Here is a 15,077-nt window from a genome sequence, read left to right as displayed (position 1 = left end):
GAGAGCGGTCATCGCAAGCCTGGAAGGGGGGGATTTTATGGTGTCTCTGGACATAAAGGATGCATACCTTCATGTCCCCATTTATCCACCTCATCAGGCGTACCTCAGATTTGTGGTACAGGATTGTCATTACCAATTTCAGACGTTGCCGTTTGGTCTCTCCACGGCACCGAGAATATTTACCAAGGTAATGGCGGAAATGATGGTACTCCTGCGGAAGCAAGGAGTCACAATTATCCCATACTTGGACGATCTCCTCATAAAAGCGAGATCAAGAGAGCAGTTGCTGATCAGCGTAGCACTTTCTCTGGAAGTGTTACGGCAACACGGCTGGATTCTAAATATTCCAAAGTCGCAGTTGGTTCCTACGACTCGTCTGCCTTTCCTGGGCATGATTCTAGACACAGACCAGAAAAGGGTTTATCTCCCGATGGAGAAAGCTCAGGAACTCATGACACTGGTCAGGAACCTATTAAAACCAAAACAGGTGTCAGTGCATCATTGCACTCGTGTCCTGGGAAAGATGGTGGCATCATACGAGGCCATTCCCTTCGGCAGGTTCCATGCGAGGACTTCTCAATGGGACTTACTGGACAAGTGGTCCGGATCACATCTTCAGATGCATCGGTTGATCACCCTATCCCCCAGGGCCAGGGTGTCACTCCTGTGGTGGCTGCAGAGCGCTCGCCTTCTCGAGGGCCGCAGATTCGGCATTCAGGACTGGGTCCTGGTGACCACGGACGCAAGCCTCCGAGGTTGGGGTGCAGTCACACAGGGAAGAAATTTCCAAGGTCTGTGGTCAAGTCAAGAGACTTGCCTTCCCATCAACATCCTGAAACTAAGGGCCATATACAACGCCCTACGTCAAGCGGAGACCCTGCTTCGCGACCAACCGGTTCTGATTCAGTCAGACAACATCACCGCAGTGGCTCATGTAAACCGCCAAGGCGGTACAAGGAGCAGAGTGGCGATGGCGGAAGCCACCAGAATTCTTCGCTGTGCGGAGAATCACGTAAGCGCACTGTCAGCAGTGTTCATCCCGGGAGTGGACAACTGGGAAGCAGACTTCCTCAGCAGACACGACCTCCACCCGGGAGAGTGGGGACTTCATCAGGAAGTCTTCGCACAGGTTACAAGTCGGTGGGAACTGCCACAGGTAGACATGATGGCATCCCGCCTCAACAAAAAGCTACAGAGGTATTGCGCCAGGTCAAGAGACCCTCAGGCGATAGCTGTAGACGCCCTGGTGACACCGTGGGTGTTCCAGTCGGTCTATGTATTTTCTCCTCTTCCTCTCATACCCAAGGTGCTGAGGATAATAAGAAAAAGAGGAGTGAGAACAATACTCATTGTTCCAGATTGGCCACGAAGGACTTGGTATCCAGATCTGCAAGAAATGCTCACAGAGAACCCGTGGCCTCTTCCTCTAAGACAGGACTTGTTGCAACAGGGGCCCTGTCTGATCCAAGACTTACCGCGGCTGCGTTTGACGGCATGGCGGTTGAACGCCGGATCCTAGCAGAGAAAGGCATTCCTGATGAGGTCATTCCTACGCTGATAAAGGCTAGGAAGGACGTGACAGCTCAACATTATCACCGTATATGGCGAAAATATGTTGCTTGGTGTGAGGCCAGGAATGCTCCTACGGAGGAATTCCAGCTGGGCCGTTTCCTTCACTTCCTACAGTCCGGAGTGAATTTGGGCCTAAAATTGGGTTCCATTAAGGTCCAGATTTCGGCCCTATCTATTTTCTTTCTAAAGGAGTTGGCTTCTCTACCTGAAGTTCAGACGTTTGTAAAGGGAGTGCTGCATATTCAGCCCCCTTTCGTGCCTCCAGTGGCACCTTGGGATCTTAACGTGGTGTTGAGTTTCCTGAAATCCCACTGGCTTGAACCACTCAAAACGGTGGAGTTGAAATATCTCACGTGGAAGGTGGTCATGCTATTAGCCTTGGCTTCGACTAGGCGTGTGTCAGAGTTGGCGGCTTTGTCACATAAAAGCCCCTATCTGGTTTTCCATGCGGATAGAGCAGAATTGCGGACCCGTCCACAATTTCTGCCGAAAGTGGTTTCATCCTTTCATATAAACCAACCTATTGTGGTGCCTGTGGCTACTACTGACTTGGAGGATTCCGAGTTACTTGATGTGGTCAGGGCTTTGAAGGTTTATGTAGCCAGAACGGCTAGGGTCAGGAAAACAGAGTCTTTGTTTATCCTGTATGCTTCCAACAAGCTTGGTGCTCCTGCTTCAAAGCAAACTATTGCTCGCTGGATCTGTAACACGATTCAGCAGGCTCACTCTGCGGCTGGATTGCCGCTGCCAAAATCAGTTAAGGCCCATTCCACAAGGAAGGTGGGATCTTCTTGGGCGGCTGCCGAGGGGTCTCGGCATTACAGCTTTGCCGAGCGGCTACTTGGTCAGGTTCAAATACTTTTGCAAAGTTCTATAAGTTTGATACCCTGGCTGAGGAGGACCTTGTGTTTGCGCCATCGGTGCTGCAGAGTCATCCGCACTCTCCCGCCCGTTTGGGAGCTTTGGTATAATCCCCATGGTCCTTACGGAGTCCCCAGCATCCACTAGGACGTTAGAGAAAATAAGATTTTACTTACCGGTAAATCTATTTCTCGTAGTCCGTAGTGGATGCTGGGCGCCCGTCCCAAGTGCAGACTTCTTCTGCAATACTTGTATATAGTTATTGCTTCAATAAGAGTTATGTTATGGTTGCATCAGGGTTGACCTGATGCTCTGTTATTTGTCATACTGTTAACTGGTTGTTATCACATGTTATACGGTGTGATTGGTGTGGCTGGTATGAGTCTTACCCTGGATTCCAAAATCCTTTCCTAGTACTGTCAGCTCTTCTGGGCACAGTTTCTCTAACTGAGGTCTGGAGGAGGGACATAGAGGGAGGAGCCAGAGCACACCAGAATCTAAATTCTTTCTTAAAGTGCCCTGTCTCCTGCGGAGCCCGTCTATCCCCCATGGTCCTTACGGAGTCCCCAGCATCCACTACGGACTACGAGAAATAGATTTACCGGTAAGTAAAATCTTATTTTTTTAATCAAACTTCCCCTGAACCTCCCTCCCTCCAGTTTCAGTGTGCGGCCATTCTTGACAAACTGACCATATTTTCTACTATTTATCCCGATTATCTCGTCCTCCCTGTGGGCGGACATATGCACTGTGATGTGGCAGAAAATCACTACGTTTATTTTAAAAATAAATGACTTTGTATGTATTGCCAAGATCAGCACTTCCACTTGCTGAAAAATCATGCTGATTGTCACATAGTGTACATTATGTTGACCCTTCTCTCTGTGCAGTTTTGCAGTGTGTTCCTCAGTACCTGCGACCAATGTACCAAGACCGCGGTCGATAGAATGGACACTAACAGTCGTGCCAAGCGTCAGCAGTTTGGAAGCCATATTGAAACATCCCCTGAACGCTCTACCTCTCCGCGTGCGCAGAAGCTTAGTGATGGCGACACAACACCGCGAAAGGGTGAGTGTGAGGGAAAGGGGCCACTAGATAATGGGTCATATTATTCTCTGTATTATCTGCTTTACTAGCCACTCTGCATAAGATGAATCATCCAGTATGTACAGATCTGAGTCCGGCCTCTAATGTTAGCGATTGGGCGTCTCTGCGGGCAAACATTTCAGCGACACACCCGCGACACTCCCATAACTCGCGCATACGCTGGACTTTTTTCGTGCGTCTGAATAATCACTTCCCAGAAGCGTCCAACACATTTCCAATATATTTCTAATACTGTACGTCTCAATCTCAGCTGCGCCTCGGTGCGTACACATCTTTGGGCGCTCGCGCTGTATGAGTTTTTCGGGATATTTGCACACACGCTTAACCCCATGGGGGTCATTCCGAGTTGATCGCTCGCTAGCTAGTCTTAGCAGCCGTGCAAACGCTATGCCGCTGCCCACTGGGGAGTGTATTTTAGCTTAGCAGAAGTGCGAACACATGTGCAGCCGAGCTCTGCAAAAACAGTCTGTGCAGTTTCAGAGTAGCTCTGAACCTACTCAGCGCTTGCGATTACTTCAGCCTGTTCGTGTCCGGATTTGACGTCATACACCCGCCCAGCCACGCCTGCGTTTTTTCAGACACGCCTGCGTTTTTGCATACACTCCCCAAAAACGGTCAGTTCACACCCAGAAACGACCCCTTCCTGTCAATCTTCTTGCGGCCGTCAGCGCGACTGAAAACTTTGCAAGAACCTGTGCTAAACAACAAATGCCTTTGTACCCGTACGTTGTGCGTGCGCATTGCAGGGCATACGCATGCGCAGAAATTACGATTTTTAGCCTGATCGCTGTGCTGCGAACAACGCCAGCTAGCGATCAACTCGGAATGACCCCCATGTACATTGCCTGTAGCCCTGTGGCTGGAGCCGCACACAGCCAGGTGAGAAAGGAGGACTTGCATACAAATAGGTTCCGTTTATTGGTGGAAAAAAAGGCAAAATGGAGGCTGCGCTGAATTTGTTCAGTATGACAACAATAATGATGTATCTAATAAATCACATTTAATAATAAAGAATTGATACACTAAAATATTTAGGATAAATACATCATAAAATGCAGGCACCAATAATAAAATTGTTTAAAAAGCTCAAATGGAACAATATATAATTCAAGGGTCACCCAAACCGCCAGGAGTATGAGAGGAATGAAGTAAAGGAAGTCCGTTCCAAATTTTGTCCCCAATTGAAAAAGCTGCTGGCTGACTGCAGCGAAACGCGTCAGATGCACAGGGTCCCTCGCCAGATGCACAGGGTCCCTCGCCAGGATTTTACCGTTGGAAGTCCGGACCATCCCCTACCATAAACCAGAATACCATTGCCTTTGGAGGACTTTATACATCCAAGCTGAACCAATGAATCTTGTCTACCGCACTGCATTGAGGAGCTCACCGTTTAGAATCTTGGAGCATCATACCCTCAAGCGGTAAAAGTATAGCACTGGACACTTGTTTACCTCCTACTATCTGCATATGCTGGACTTTCCTACCATTGGGGACAAAATTTGGAACGGACTTCCTTTACTTCATTCCTCTCTCATACTCCTGGCGGTTTGGGTAACCCTTGAATTATATATTGTACCATTTGAGCTTTTTAAACAATTTTATTATTGGTGCATGCATTTTATGATGTATTTATCCTAAATATTTTAATGTATCAATTATTTATTATTAAATGTGATTTATTAGATACATCATTATTGTTGTCATACTGAACAAATTCAGCGCAGCCTCCATTTTGCCTTTTTTTTTGTTTATCTTGTGGGAGTGACTTCCCGTATATTTCTGAGGCCGCTGCTTGACTGAGCATCTCACACCTCAAGCGCCCGAGTACCCCTGGGTAACCTCTTCTTTATCCGTTTATTGGTCATTTAATACATGAACCCAATTTAGTATCTGCTTTCCCTTCCATCCTGCTGCTTGGTGAAATTATGTTGCTGTGATACTACAACATTTACAATCAATTAATTATGATAAAAACCTCATTTATTTCTCTGACGTCCTAAGTGGATGCTGGGACTCCGTAAGGACCATGGGGATTAGCGGCTCCGCAGGAGACTGGGCACAACTAAAGAAAGCTTTAGGACTACCTGGTGTGCACTGGCTCCTCCCACTAAGACCCTCCTCCAGACCTCAGTTAGATTCTTGTGCCCGGCTGAACTGGATGCACACTAGGGGCTCTCCTGAGCTCCTAGAAAGAAAGTATATTTTAGGTTTTTTATTTTACAGTGAGATCTGCTGGCAACAGACTCACTGCAGCGAGGGACTAAGGGGAGAAGAAGCGAACCTACCTAACTGGTGGTAGCTTGGGCTTCTTAGGCTACTGGACACCATTAGCTCCAGAGGGATCGACCGCATGGAACCGGCCATTGATGTTCGGTCCCGGAGCCGCGACGCCGGCCCCCTTACAGAGCCAGAAGCAAGAAGTGTTCCAGGAAAATCGGCGGCAGAAGACTTCAGTCTTCACCAAGGTAGCGCACAGCACTGCAGCTGTGCGCCATTGCTCCTCATGCACACCTCACACTCCGGTCACTGATGGGTGCAGGGCGCTGGGGGAAGTCGCCCTGAGCAGCAATATAAACACCTTGCCTGGCAAAATCATCACAATATATAGCCCCAGAGGCTATATATGTGATAAATACCTCTGCCAGAATCCATAAAAAAGCGGGAGAAAAGTCCGCGAAAAAGGGGCGGAGCTATCTCCCTCAGCACACTGGCGCCATTTTCTCTTCACAGTGCAGCTGGAAGACAGCTCCCCAGGCTCTCCCCTGTAGTTTTCAGGCTCAAAGGGTTAAAAAGAGAGGGGGGGCACTAAATTTAGGCGTAATATTGTTTATACAAGCAGCTATTGGGGGAAAAATCACTCAGTTATAGTGTTAATCCCTGCATTATATAGCGCTCTGGTGTGTGCTGGCATACTCTCTCTCTGTCTCCCCAAAGGACTTTGTGGGGTCCTGTCCTCAGTCAGAGCATTCCCTGTGTGTGTGCTGTGTGTCGGTACGGCTGTGTCGAAATGTGGGATGAGGAAGGTTACGTGGAGGTGGAGCAGAGGCCGATAAATGGGATGTCGCCCCCTGTGGGGCCGACACCAGAGTGGATGGATAGGTGGAAGGTATTAACCGACAATGTCAACTCCTTACATAGAAGGCTGGATGACGTAAAACAGCTGTGGGACAGCCGGCTTCTCAGCCCGCGCCTGCCCAGGCGTCTCAAAGGCCATCAGGGACTCAAAAAAGCGCCCGTTACCTCAGATGACAGACACAGATGTCGACACGGAGTCTGACTCCCGTGTCGACGAGGTTGAGACATATACACAATCCACTAGGAACATCCGTTACATGATCTCGGCAATGAAAAATGTGTTACGCATTTCTGACATGAACCCAAGTACCACATAAAAGGGGTTTTATTTTTGGGGAGAAAAAGCAGCCAGTGTTTTGTTCCCCCATCAGATGAATGAATGAAGTGTGTAAAGTAGCGTGGGTTCCCCCGATAAGAAACTGGTAATTTCTAAAAAGTTACTGATGGCGTACCCTTTCCCGCCAGAGGATAGGTCACGTTGGGAGATATCCCTTAGGGTGGATAAGGCGCTCACACGTTTGTCAAAAAAGGTGGCACTGCCGTCTTAGGATACGGTCACCTTGAAGGAGCCTGCTGATAAAAAGCAGGAGGCTATCCTGAAGTCTGTATATACACACTCAGGTTATATACTGAGACCTGCAATTGCCTCAGCATAAATAGTGCTGCTGCAGCGTGGTCTGATACCCAGTCAGATAATATTAATACTCTAAGACAGGGATAATAGTTTGCTAACATAGAGCATATTAAAGACGTCGTCTTAGATATAAAGGATGCACAGAGGGATATTTGCCGGCTGGCATCCAGAATTAATGCAATGTCCATTCTGCCAGGTGGGTATTAGAAACCTGGCAGTGGACAGGTGATGCTGCCTATAAAAGGCACATGGAGATTCTGCCTTATAATGGTGAGGAATTGTTTGGGGATGGTCTCTGGGACCTCGTATCCACAGCAACAGCTGGGAAGAAAAATTTTTACCTCAGGTTTCCTCACAGCCTAAGAAAGCACTGTATTTTCAGGTACAGTCCTTTCGGCTTCAGAAAAGCAAGCGGGTCAAAGGCGCTTCCTTTCTGCACAGAGACAAAGGAAGAAGGAAAAAACTGCACCAGCAGCCAGTTCCCAGGATCAAATATCTTCCCCCGCTTCCTCTGAGTCCACCGCATGACGTTGGGGCTCCACAGGTGGAGACAGGTGCGGTAGTGGCGCGTCTCGGGAACTTCAGGGACCAGTGGGCTTGCCCACAGGTGGATCCCTAGGTTCTGAAAATAGTATCACAGGGATACAGGCTGGAGTTCGAGGCGACTCCCCCTCGCCGTTACCTCACATCAGCCTTGCCTGCTGCCCTCGGAGAAAGGTAGTACTGGCGGCAATTCACAAGCTGTACTTCCAGCAGGTGAAATCAAGGTACCCCTCCTTCAACAAGGCCGGGGTTACTATTCCAAAATGTTGTGGTACCGAAACCAGACGGTTCGGTGAGACCCATTCTAAAATTGAAAGCCTTGAACACTTATATACGAAGGTTCAAGTTCAAAATGGAATCGCTCAGGGCGATTATTGCAAGCCTGGAGAATTTCATGGTATCACTGGACATCAAGGATGCTTACCTGCATGTTCCTATTTACCCTCTTCACCAGGAGTACCTCAAAATTGTGGTACAGGATTGTCATTACCAATTCCAGACGTTGCCGTTGGTCTGTCCCCGGCACCGAGGTATTTACCAAGGTAATGGCCGAAATAATTATCCCGTACTTGGACGATCTCCTTATAAAGGCGAGGTCCAGGGAGCAGTTGTTCGTCGGAGTAGCACTATCTCGGGAAGTGCTACAACAGCACGGCTGGATTCTGAATATTCCAAAGTCGCAGCTGGTTCCTACGACGCGTCTACTGTTACTGGGTATGGTTCTGGACACAGAACAGGATAAAAAGGGTTTCTCCCGGAGGAGAAGTCCAAGGAGTTGTCGTCTCTAGACAGAGACCTCCTAATACGTATACAGGTGTCGGTGCATCAATGCACGCAAGCCCTGGGAAGGATGGTAGCTTCTTACGAAGAAATTCCATTCGCCAGGTCCCATGCAAGGATTTTCCAGTGGGATCTGTTGGACAAGTGGTCCGGGTCGCATCTTCAGATGCATCGGCGGATAACCCTGTCTCCAAGGGCCAGGGTGTCGCTGTTGTGGTGGCTGCAGAGTGCTCATCTTCTAGGGGGCCGCAGATTCGGCATACAGGACTGGGTCCTGGTGACCACGGATGCCAGCCTTCGAGGCTGGGGGGCAGTCACACAGGGAAGAAACTTCCAAGGCTATGGAAAAGTCAGGAGACTTCCCTACACATAAATATTCTGGAACTAAGGGCCATTTACAATGCCCTAAGTCAGGCTAGACCCCTGCTTCAACACCGGCCGGTGCTGATCCAGTCAGACAACATCACGGCGGTCGCTCATGTAAACCGACAGGGCGGCATAAGAAGCAGGATGGCGATGGCAGAAGCCACAAGGATTCTCCGATGGGCGGAAAATCATGTGTTAGCACTGTCAGCAGTGTTCATTCCCGGAGTGGACAACTGAGAAGCAGACTTTCTCAGAAGACACGACCTCCACCCGGGAGAGTGGGGACTTCATCCAGAAGTTTTCCAAATGATTGTACACCGTTGGGAAAGGCCACAGGTGGACATGATGGCGTCCCGCCTCAACAAAAAGCTACAAAGATATTGCGCCAGGTCAAGGGACCCTCAGGCGATAGCTGTGGACGCTCTGGTAACACCGTGGGTGTACCAGTCGGTGTATGTGTTCCCTTCTCTGCCTCTCTTACCCAGGGTAATGAGAATAATAAGAAGGAGAGGAGTAAGAACTATACTCATTGTTCCGGGTTGGCCAAGAAGAGCTTGGTAACCAGAACTCCAAGAAATGATCTCAGAGGACCCATGGCCTCTGCCGCTCAGACAGGACCTGCTGCAGCAGGGGGCCTGTCTGTTCCAAGACGTACCGCGGCTGCGTTTGACGGCATGGCGGTTGAAGGCCGGATCCTGAAGGAAAAGGGCATTCCGGAGGAAGTTATCCCTACGCTATTTAAAGCTAGGAAAGAAGTGAACGCAAACCATTATCACCGCATATGGTGGAAATATGTTGCGTGCTGTGAGGCCAGGAAGGCCCCAAAGGAGAAATTTCAGCTAGGTCGATTTCTGCACTTCCTACAGTCAGAGGTGACTATGGGCCTAAAATTGGGTTCCATGAAGGTCCAGATTTCGGCTCTATCGATTTTCTTCCAAAATAGAACTGGCTTCACTGCCTGAAGTTCGGACTTTTGTTAAGGGAGTGCTGCATAGTCAGCCCCCGTTTGTGCCTCAAGTGGCACCGTGGGATCTCAACGTGGTGTTGGATTTCCTGAAGTCGCATTGGGTTGAGGCACTTAAATCCGTGGAGCTACAATACCTCACGTGGAAAGTGGTCATGCTGTGGGCCGTGGCGTCGGCCAGGCGTGTATCAGAATTGGCGGCTTTGTCATACAAAAGCCCTTATCTGTATTTTATATGGATAAGGCGGAATTGAGGACTCGTTCCCAATTCCTTCCTAAGGTGGTATCAGTTTTTCATGTGAACCAACCTATTGTGGTGCCTGCGGCTACTTGGGACTTGGAGGATTCCAAGTTACTGGACGTAGTCAGGGCCCTGAAAAGTATATGTTTCCAGGACGGCTGGAGTCAGGAAAACTGACTCGCTATTTATCCTGTATGCACCCAACAAGCTGGGTGCTCCTGCTTCTAAGCAGACTATTGCTCGCTGGATCTGTAGCACGATTCAACTTGCACATGCTGCGGCTGGACTGCCGCACCCTAAATCTGTAAAAGCCCATTCCACGAGGAAAGTGGACTCTTCTTGGGCGGCTGCCCGAGGGGTCTCGGCTTTACAACTTTGCCGAGCTGTTACTTGGTCGGGTTCAAACATTTTTGCAACAGTCTACAAGTTTGATACCCTGGCTGAGGAGGACCTAGAGTTTGCTCATTCGGTGCTGCAGAGTCATCCGCACTCTCCCGCCCGTTTGGGAGCTTTGGTATAATCCCCATGGTCCTTACGGAGTCCCCAGCATCCACTAGGACGTCAGAGAAAATAAGATTTTACTCACCTGTAAATCTATTTCTCGTAGTCCGTAGTGGATGCTGGGCGCCCATCCCAAGTGCGGATTGTCTGCAATACTTGTTTATAGTTATTGCCTAACTAAAGGGTTATTGTTGAGCCATCTGTTGAGAGGCTCAGTTATATTTCATACTGTTAACTGGGTATAGTATCACGAGTTATACGGTGTGATTGGTGTGGCTGGTATGAGTCTTACCCGGGATTCAAAATCCTTCCTATTTGTGTCAGCTCTTCCGGGCACAGTATCCTAACTGAGGTCTGGAGGAGGGTCTTAGTGGGAGGAGCCAGTGCACACCAGGTAGTCCTAAAGCTTTCTTTAGTTGTGCCCAGTCTCCTGCGGAGCCGCTAATCCCCATGGTCCTTACGGAGTCCCAGCATCCACTACGGACTACGAGAAATAGATTTACCGGTGAGTAAAATCTTATTTTGTTATAGTGGAAGGCAAGTCACCCCGTCCATCATCAGCTCGCAATTACAAAGCAACGATGAGTACTGTGATCAACATGGCGCCACCCAGTGCACGGAGCCCCAAGCTGCCGGAGCCCAAGAACCTACAGGTCATTGTCACTGTTGTTTGTAAGAACGTTTTCCTGCATGTTAGTATACCTGATGTAACATGGAGGTCAGATGACCTTAATGCCAGCAGGTGCATACAGAAGCTCTGCTATTGGGTCATTCCATGGTAACTAACGTTACATTTTGAAATACATTTCATGTGAAATATATTTTTTTGAGCATGTGTTTTGAATACTTTGTGCAAAGTAAATGTTGTTTGTGTGGTACATGATATGCTTTAATTTTGATGAAAGCTTGTCATGAAAGCTTGTAACTAACGTTACATAAAAAGACCATTTTCATGGAATGACCCTATTGGTCTTTTCATCTGATATTGATAGTGATAGCAAACCTTTTACTCTGTATAATAGTATACTTGTCTACTTTTAAAAAGCATTGCAGGGAGACTAAAAGCAAGGGCCTAATTCAGACCTGATCGCAGGGCTGCTAATTCTGCTGTCCTGCGATCAGATAATCGCTGCCCAAGGGGGAGTGTAAATTCGCCCGTGCAAGTGTGCGATCCCATGTGTACACCGTGCTACAAATGTCCCTCAGCCAGCGGACAGCTGCAAATCCGTTCGCACCTCACTCACCATCTAATGTTTTTTCCACTGAGTGCAGTCTGTGCGCAGCCCAGGACTTACTCCTACAGTGTGATGAGGACAGGCTGATCAGGGCCGGAGCTGATGTCACACTCCCTCCCTGAAAACGCTTAGGAACGCCTACGTTTTTCCTGACACTCCCAGAAAACGGTCAGTTACCACCCCCAAATGGCCTCTTCCCGTCAATCAGCATGCGAATGGCTGTGCGCTTGAAATTTTCGCACCAGCCTGTCGCTGTTCGCCGATGCCTGTTGTTGTTTGGCAACGCACATGCACATTTCGGCGCATGTACAGTCAATCAATAATCGCCCGCTGTGCAAAAACGCACAGCAGCGATCAGGTGTGAATCGGGCCCCAAGACCTAAGCGCGCAGGAATGACTTGCGTCGAACCGCAAATGAGAGCAGTTACAGTAGTTCAGCACATATAAACTAGAGACTGTGCTTTGAGCCACTTATGACATCATGACTGTGCTGCACCCAACCACCTTGTCATCAGGGAGATTCCTAGACTCTCAGGGAGTCAGGGAAAGTCTGCAAGTTTGTATAACTAGGTGCTACATCGCGCCCTACGGGCGCTCTTCACACCGTCGCAAGGGGCTACGCCCCCTTAACCCTTGCATGCCTTTCTGGGGTTTAATATTTGTATTATATGGAGTATTACCTGCATTCCTTTGTTAGTGGTTAAATATTGCACAATGAAAGGGCGTGCGATGGTGAAGGAGGCGCAGCCCCTTGCGACGGCGTGAACAGCACCTGCAGGGCACGATGTACAGAATGTAGCGGGTGCGGGGGGGACTGCGGATGGTGTCTGTAGATGCTGCGGGTGGAGGGGAGGCAGAAGTGGGGGTGGGGCCCGGATGGGGAAGGTTCGGGAGGTGCTGCGCGTGGGGGAGGGGCAGAGGAGTGGGGGATGCAGATGGGGGAGGGGTCCGGAGGCACTGCAGGTGGGGGAGGGGCAGGGGTGCCACGGGTGGGAGAGGGGCAGGTGTGGGGATGTTGTGGATGGGTGAAGGGTTCCGGAGGTGCTGTGGGATGGGTGTGCCGGGGGTTGGGTAGGGGACCGCAGGCACCATGGGTAGGGTAGGGGCAGGTACGGGTGTTGCGGCGGATGGGAAAGGAGGTCCGGAGGTGCTGCAGGTGGTGGAGGGGCAGGTGCGGGGGTGCCATTGGTGGAGGAGGGGTGGGTGAGGGGGGGACCGCTGATGGAGGAGGGTGTCTGCAGATGCTGCGGGTGGAGGGGGGCAGGTGTGGGGGGAGACGTATAAGGGGGGTGAATGGTGGAAGGGGCCTGGAGGTGCTGTGGGTGGTGAAGGGGTGGAGGAGTGGGAGCCACGGGTGGTGTAGGGGTCTGGAGGCACAGCATGTGGGGGAGGGGTGGAGTGCCGCATGTGGTGGAGGGGAAGGTGCGGAGGTGTAGTGCATTGGGGAGAGGTCTGGAGGCGCTGCAGGTACTGTACATGCCATAAAAGGTAGTTGGAGGGTATGCAGTAACAGGGCCAGGACAGGGGTGACAGGGTCAGTACAGGGTTGACGGGGCCAGGACAGGGGTGACGGTGCCAGGACAGGGGTGACGGGGCCAGGACAGGGGTGACGGGGCCAGGACAGGGGTGACAGGGCCAGGACAGAAATGATAGGGACAGGATAGGGGTGACAGGGCCAGGGTAGGGGCGGCAGGACCAGGACAGGGGTGACGGGGCCAGTATAGGGTTGACAGGGCAAGCACAGGGGTGACAGGGCCAGGATAGGGGTAACAGGGCCAGCATAAGGGTGACAGGGCCAGGATAAGGGTGAAAGGGCCAGGATAAGGGTGAAAGGGCCAGAATAAGGGTGGCAGGGCAAGGCCAGGGGTGACAGGGACATGACAGAACACAGGGCACGGGAGAGATTGGTATTAGGGACAAAACAGTGCTGACAGACAGATGTGTCTTACCGGAGTCACTGCTGCTGGCTGCTGCTGTTCCATTCCAACCTGTTGGGATCTGCTGCTGCTGGAGACTTGGCATGGCTGACTCTCTCAGGCTGGAGTCCTGCTTTCTCTGCCAGTCCGCATCCCTCCCCCCCTCCTCAGTCACACACCGCAGACCTCGCGCAGCTGCCGGGCACTGTGGTAAGGTGAGACTGGAAATGACTGGTTAGCCCCCAGGAGATGCTGCGGCTGGAGGGAGGAGGGGGTCATAGCATGCACGTGGCGCGGACCTCACGGCTTCCGGGCACTGTGGTAAGGGGAGACTGGGAGTGACTGGTTAGCTCCCAGGAGACGCTGCGGCTGGAGGGAGGAGTGGGTCAGAGCCTGCAAGCAGCTCGGATTTCTGCAGCGCTACCCGCCAGCTAAAGTGTGTGAATGAGCTGGGCGCACTCCACTGCGGGTGGCAGCGCTGCAGCTAGCTGTGGGGTTGCCGGGGCTGGAGATAACAGAGGCAGTATGGAACCTGCACAGCGGCAGGTGCCCCACTAAACTGCAGCTAAGAAGCGTGGAGTGTGCCAGAAAGTGACGCTCCTCCGCACCAGAGAGACCCTGCTGAGTATGCCGATGTGGGGGGTCAAGCACACAGTGAGCCGGTGCCCGTCTGTCTGTATGACATACCCCTCACACACCCCCATACCTCCCAAATGTCCCATTTTTCGCGGGACAGTCCCATTTTTTGGGGTCTGTCCCGCTGTCCCACCCGCGGGTCGCAGTGTCCGGCGGTGGGGGGGGGGGGCAGTTGGAAAGCTCCTGTACTCGCTGTTCTGCTTAGCAGAGCAGCGGTGAATAGTGGAGACAGAGGGAGAGGGGGGGGGGGGGGGGTACGGATTACGGGGGGGGGTTCCAGCAGCAGAGCCGGATTAAGGGGGGGGGGCAGGGGATACGTACCGTTGGCCCCACAGTTTTAGGGGGCCCCCCGGCTGGAGTAGCTCTGTCCCAGCTCAGAAGCTCCCCCCGTCCTGCCAGCAACAGCGGCAGCATTGTGCTACAGTCAGCACACGCTGCTGCATATTGGCAGGTCTGTGGTGTTGCAGGGAGGCAGCAGTCTCCCTGCTTTCTTCTCCCTGTGCGGGTGTGTAGGGGGAGCGACCACCTCCTCTGGATTTAGCCCTAGCTGAGGGGCCAAAATCCCATAAAAAAAATAAAAATAAAAATCGGAATTTGCATAAGGGGGCGTGGCCGCGCGGACCGCGATTAGGCCACGCCCCCAACC

At 51.1% G+C, this 15,077-nt stretch overlaps 1 protein-coding gene across 4 annotated transcripts in view; it reads left to right on the top strand.

Annotated features, from left to right (window-relative positions):
- The window catches only part of PGM1 (phosphoglucomutase 1), a 304,177-nt gene that overhangs the window by 90,907 nt on the left and 198,193 nt on the right, over positions 1 to 15,077 (top strand). For 3 of the 4 annotated variants that reach the window (XM_063939190.1, XM_063939189.1, XM_063939191.1), the window contains 2 exons: positions 3,324 to 3,501; positions 11,176 to 11,297. The exons of the other annotated variant lie outside the window; for it this stretch is intronic. In XM_063939190.1, the coding sequence (XP_063795260.1) occupies positions 3,324 to 3,501; positions 11,176 to 11,297 (300 nt within the window). The remainder of the gene's footprint in view (positions 1 to 3,323; positions 3,502 to 11,175; positions 11,298 to 15,077) is intronic. 4 annotated transcript variants of the gene reach the window in all.

This window comes from Pseudophryne corroboree, chromosome 9 (assembly GCF_028390025.1).
Source record: "Pseudophryne corroboree isolate aPseCor3 chromosome 9, aPseCor3.hap2, whole genome shotgun sequence".
In the NCBI taxonomy this organism is placed as follows: domain Eukaryota; kingdom Metazoa; phylum Chordata; class Amphibia; order Anura; family Myobatrachidae; genus Pseudophryne; species Pseudophryne corroboree.
Note: the sequence above shows the minus strand (reverse complement) of the source record. Positions and strands in the feature narration are given on the sequence as shown.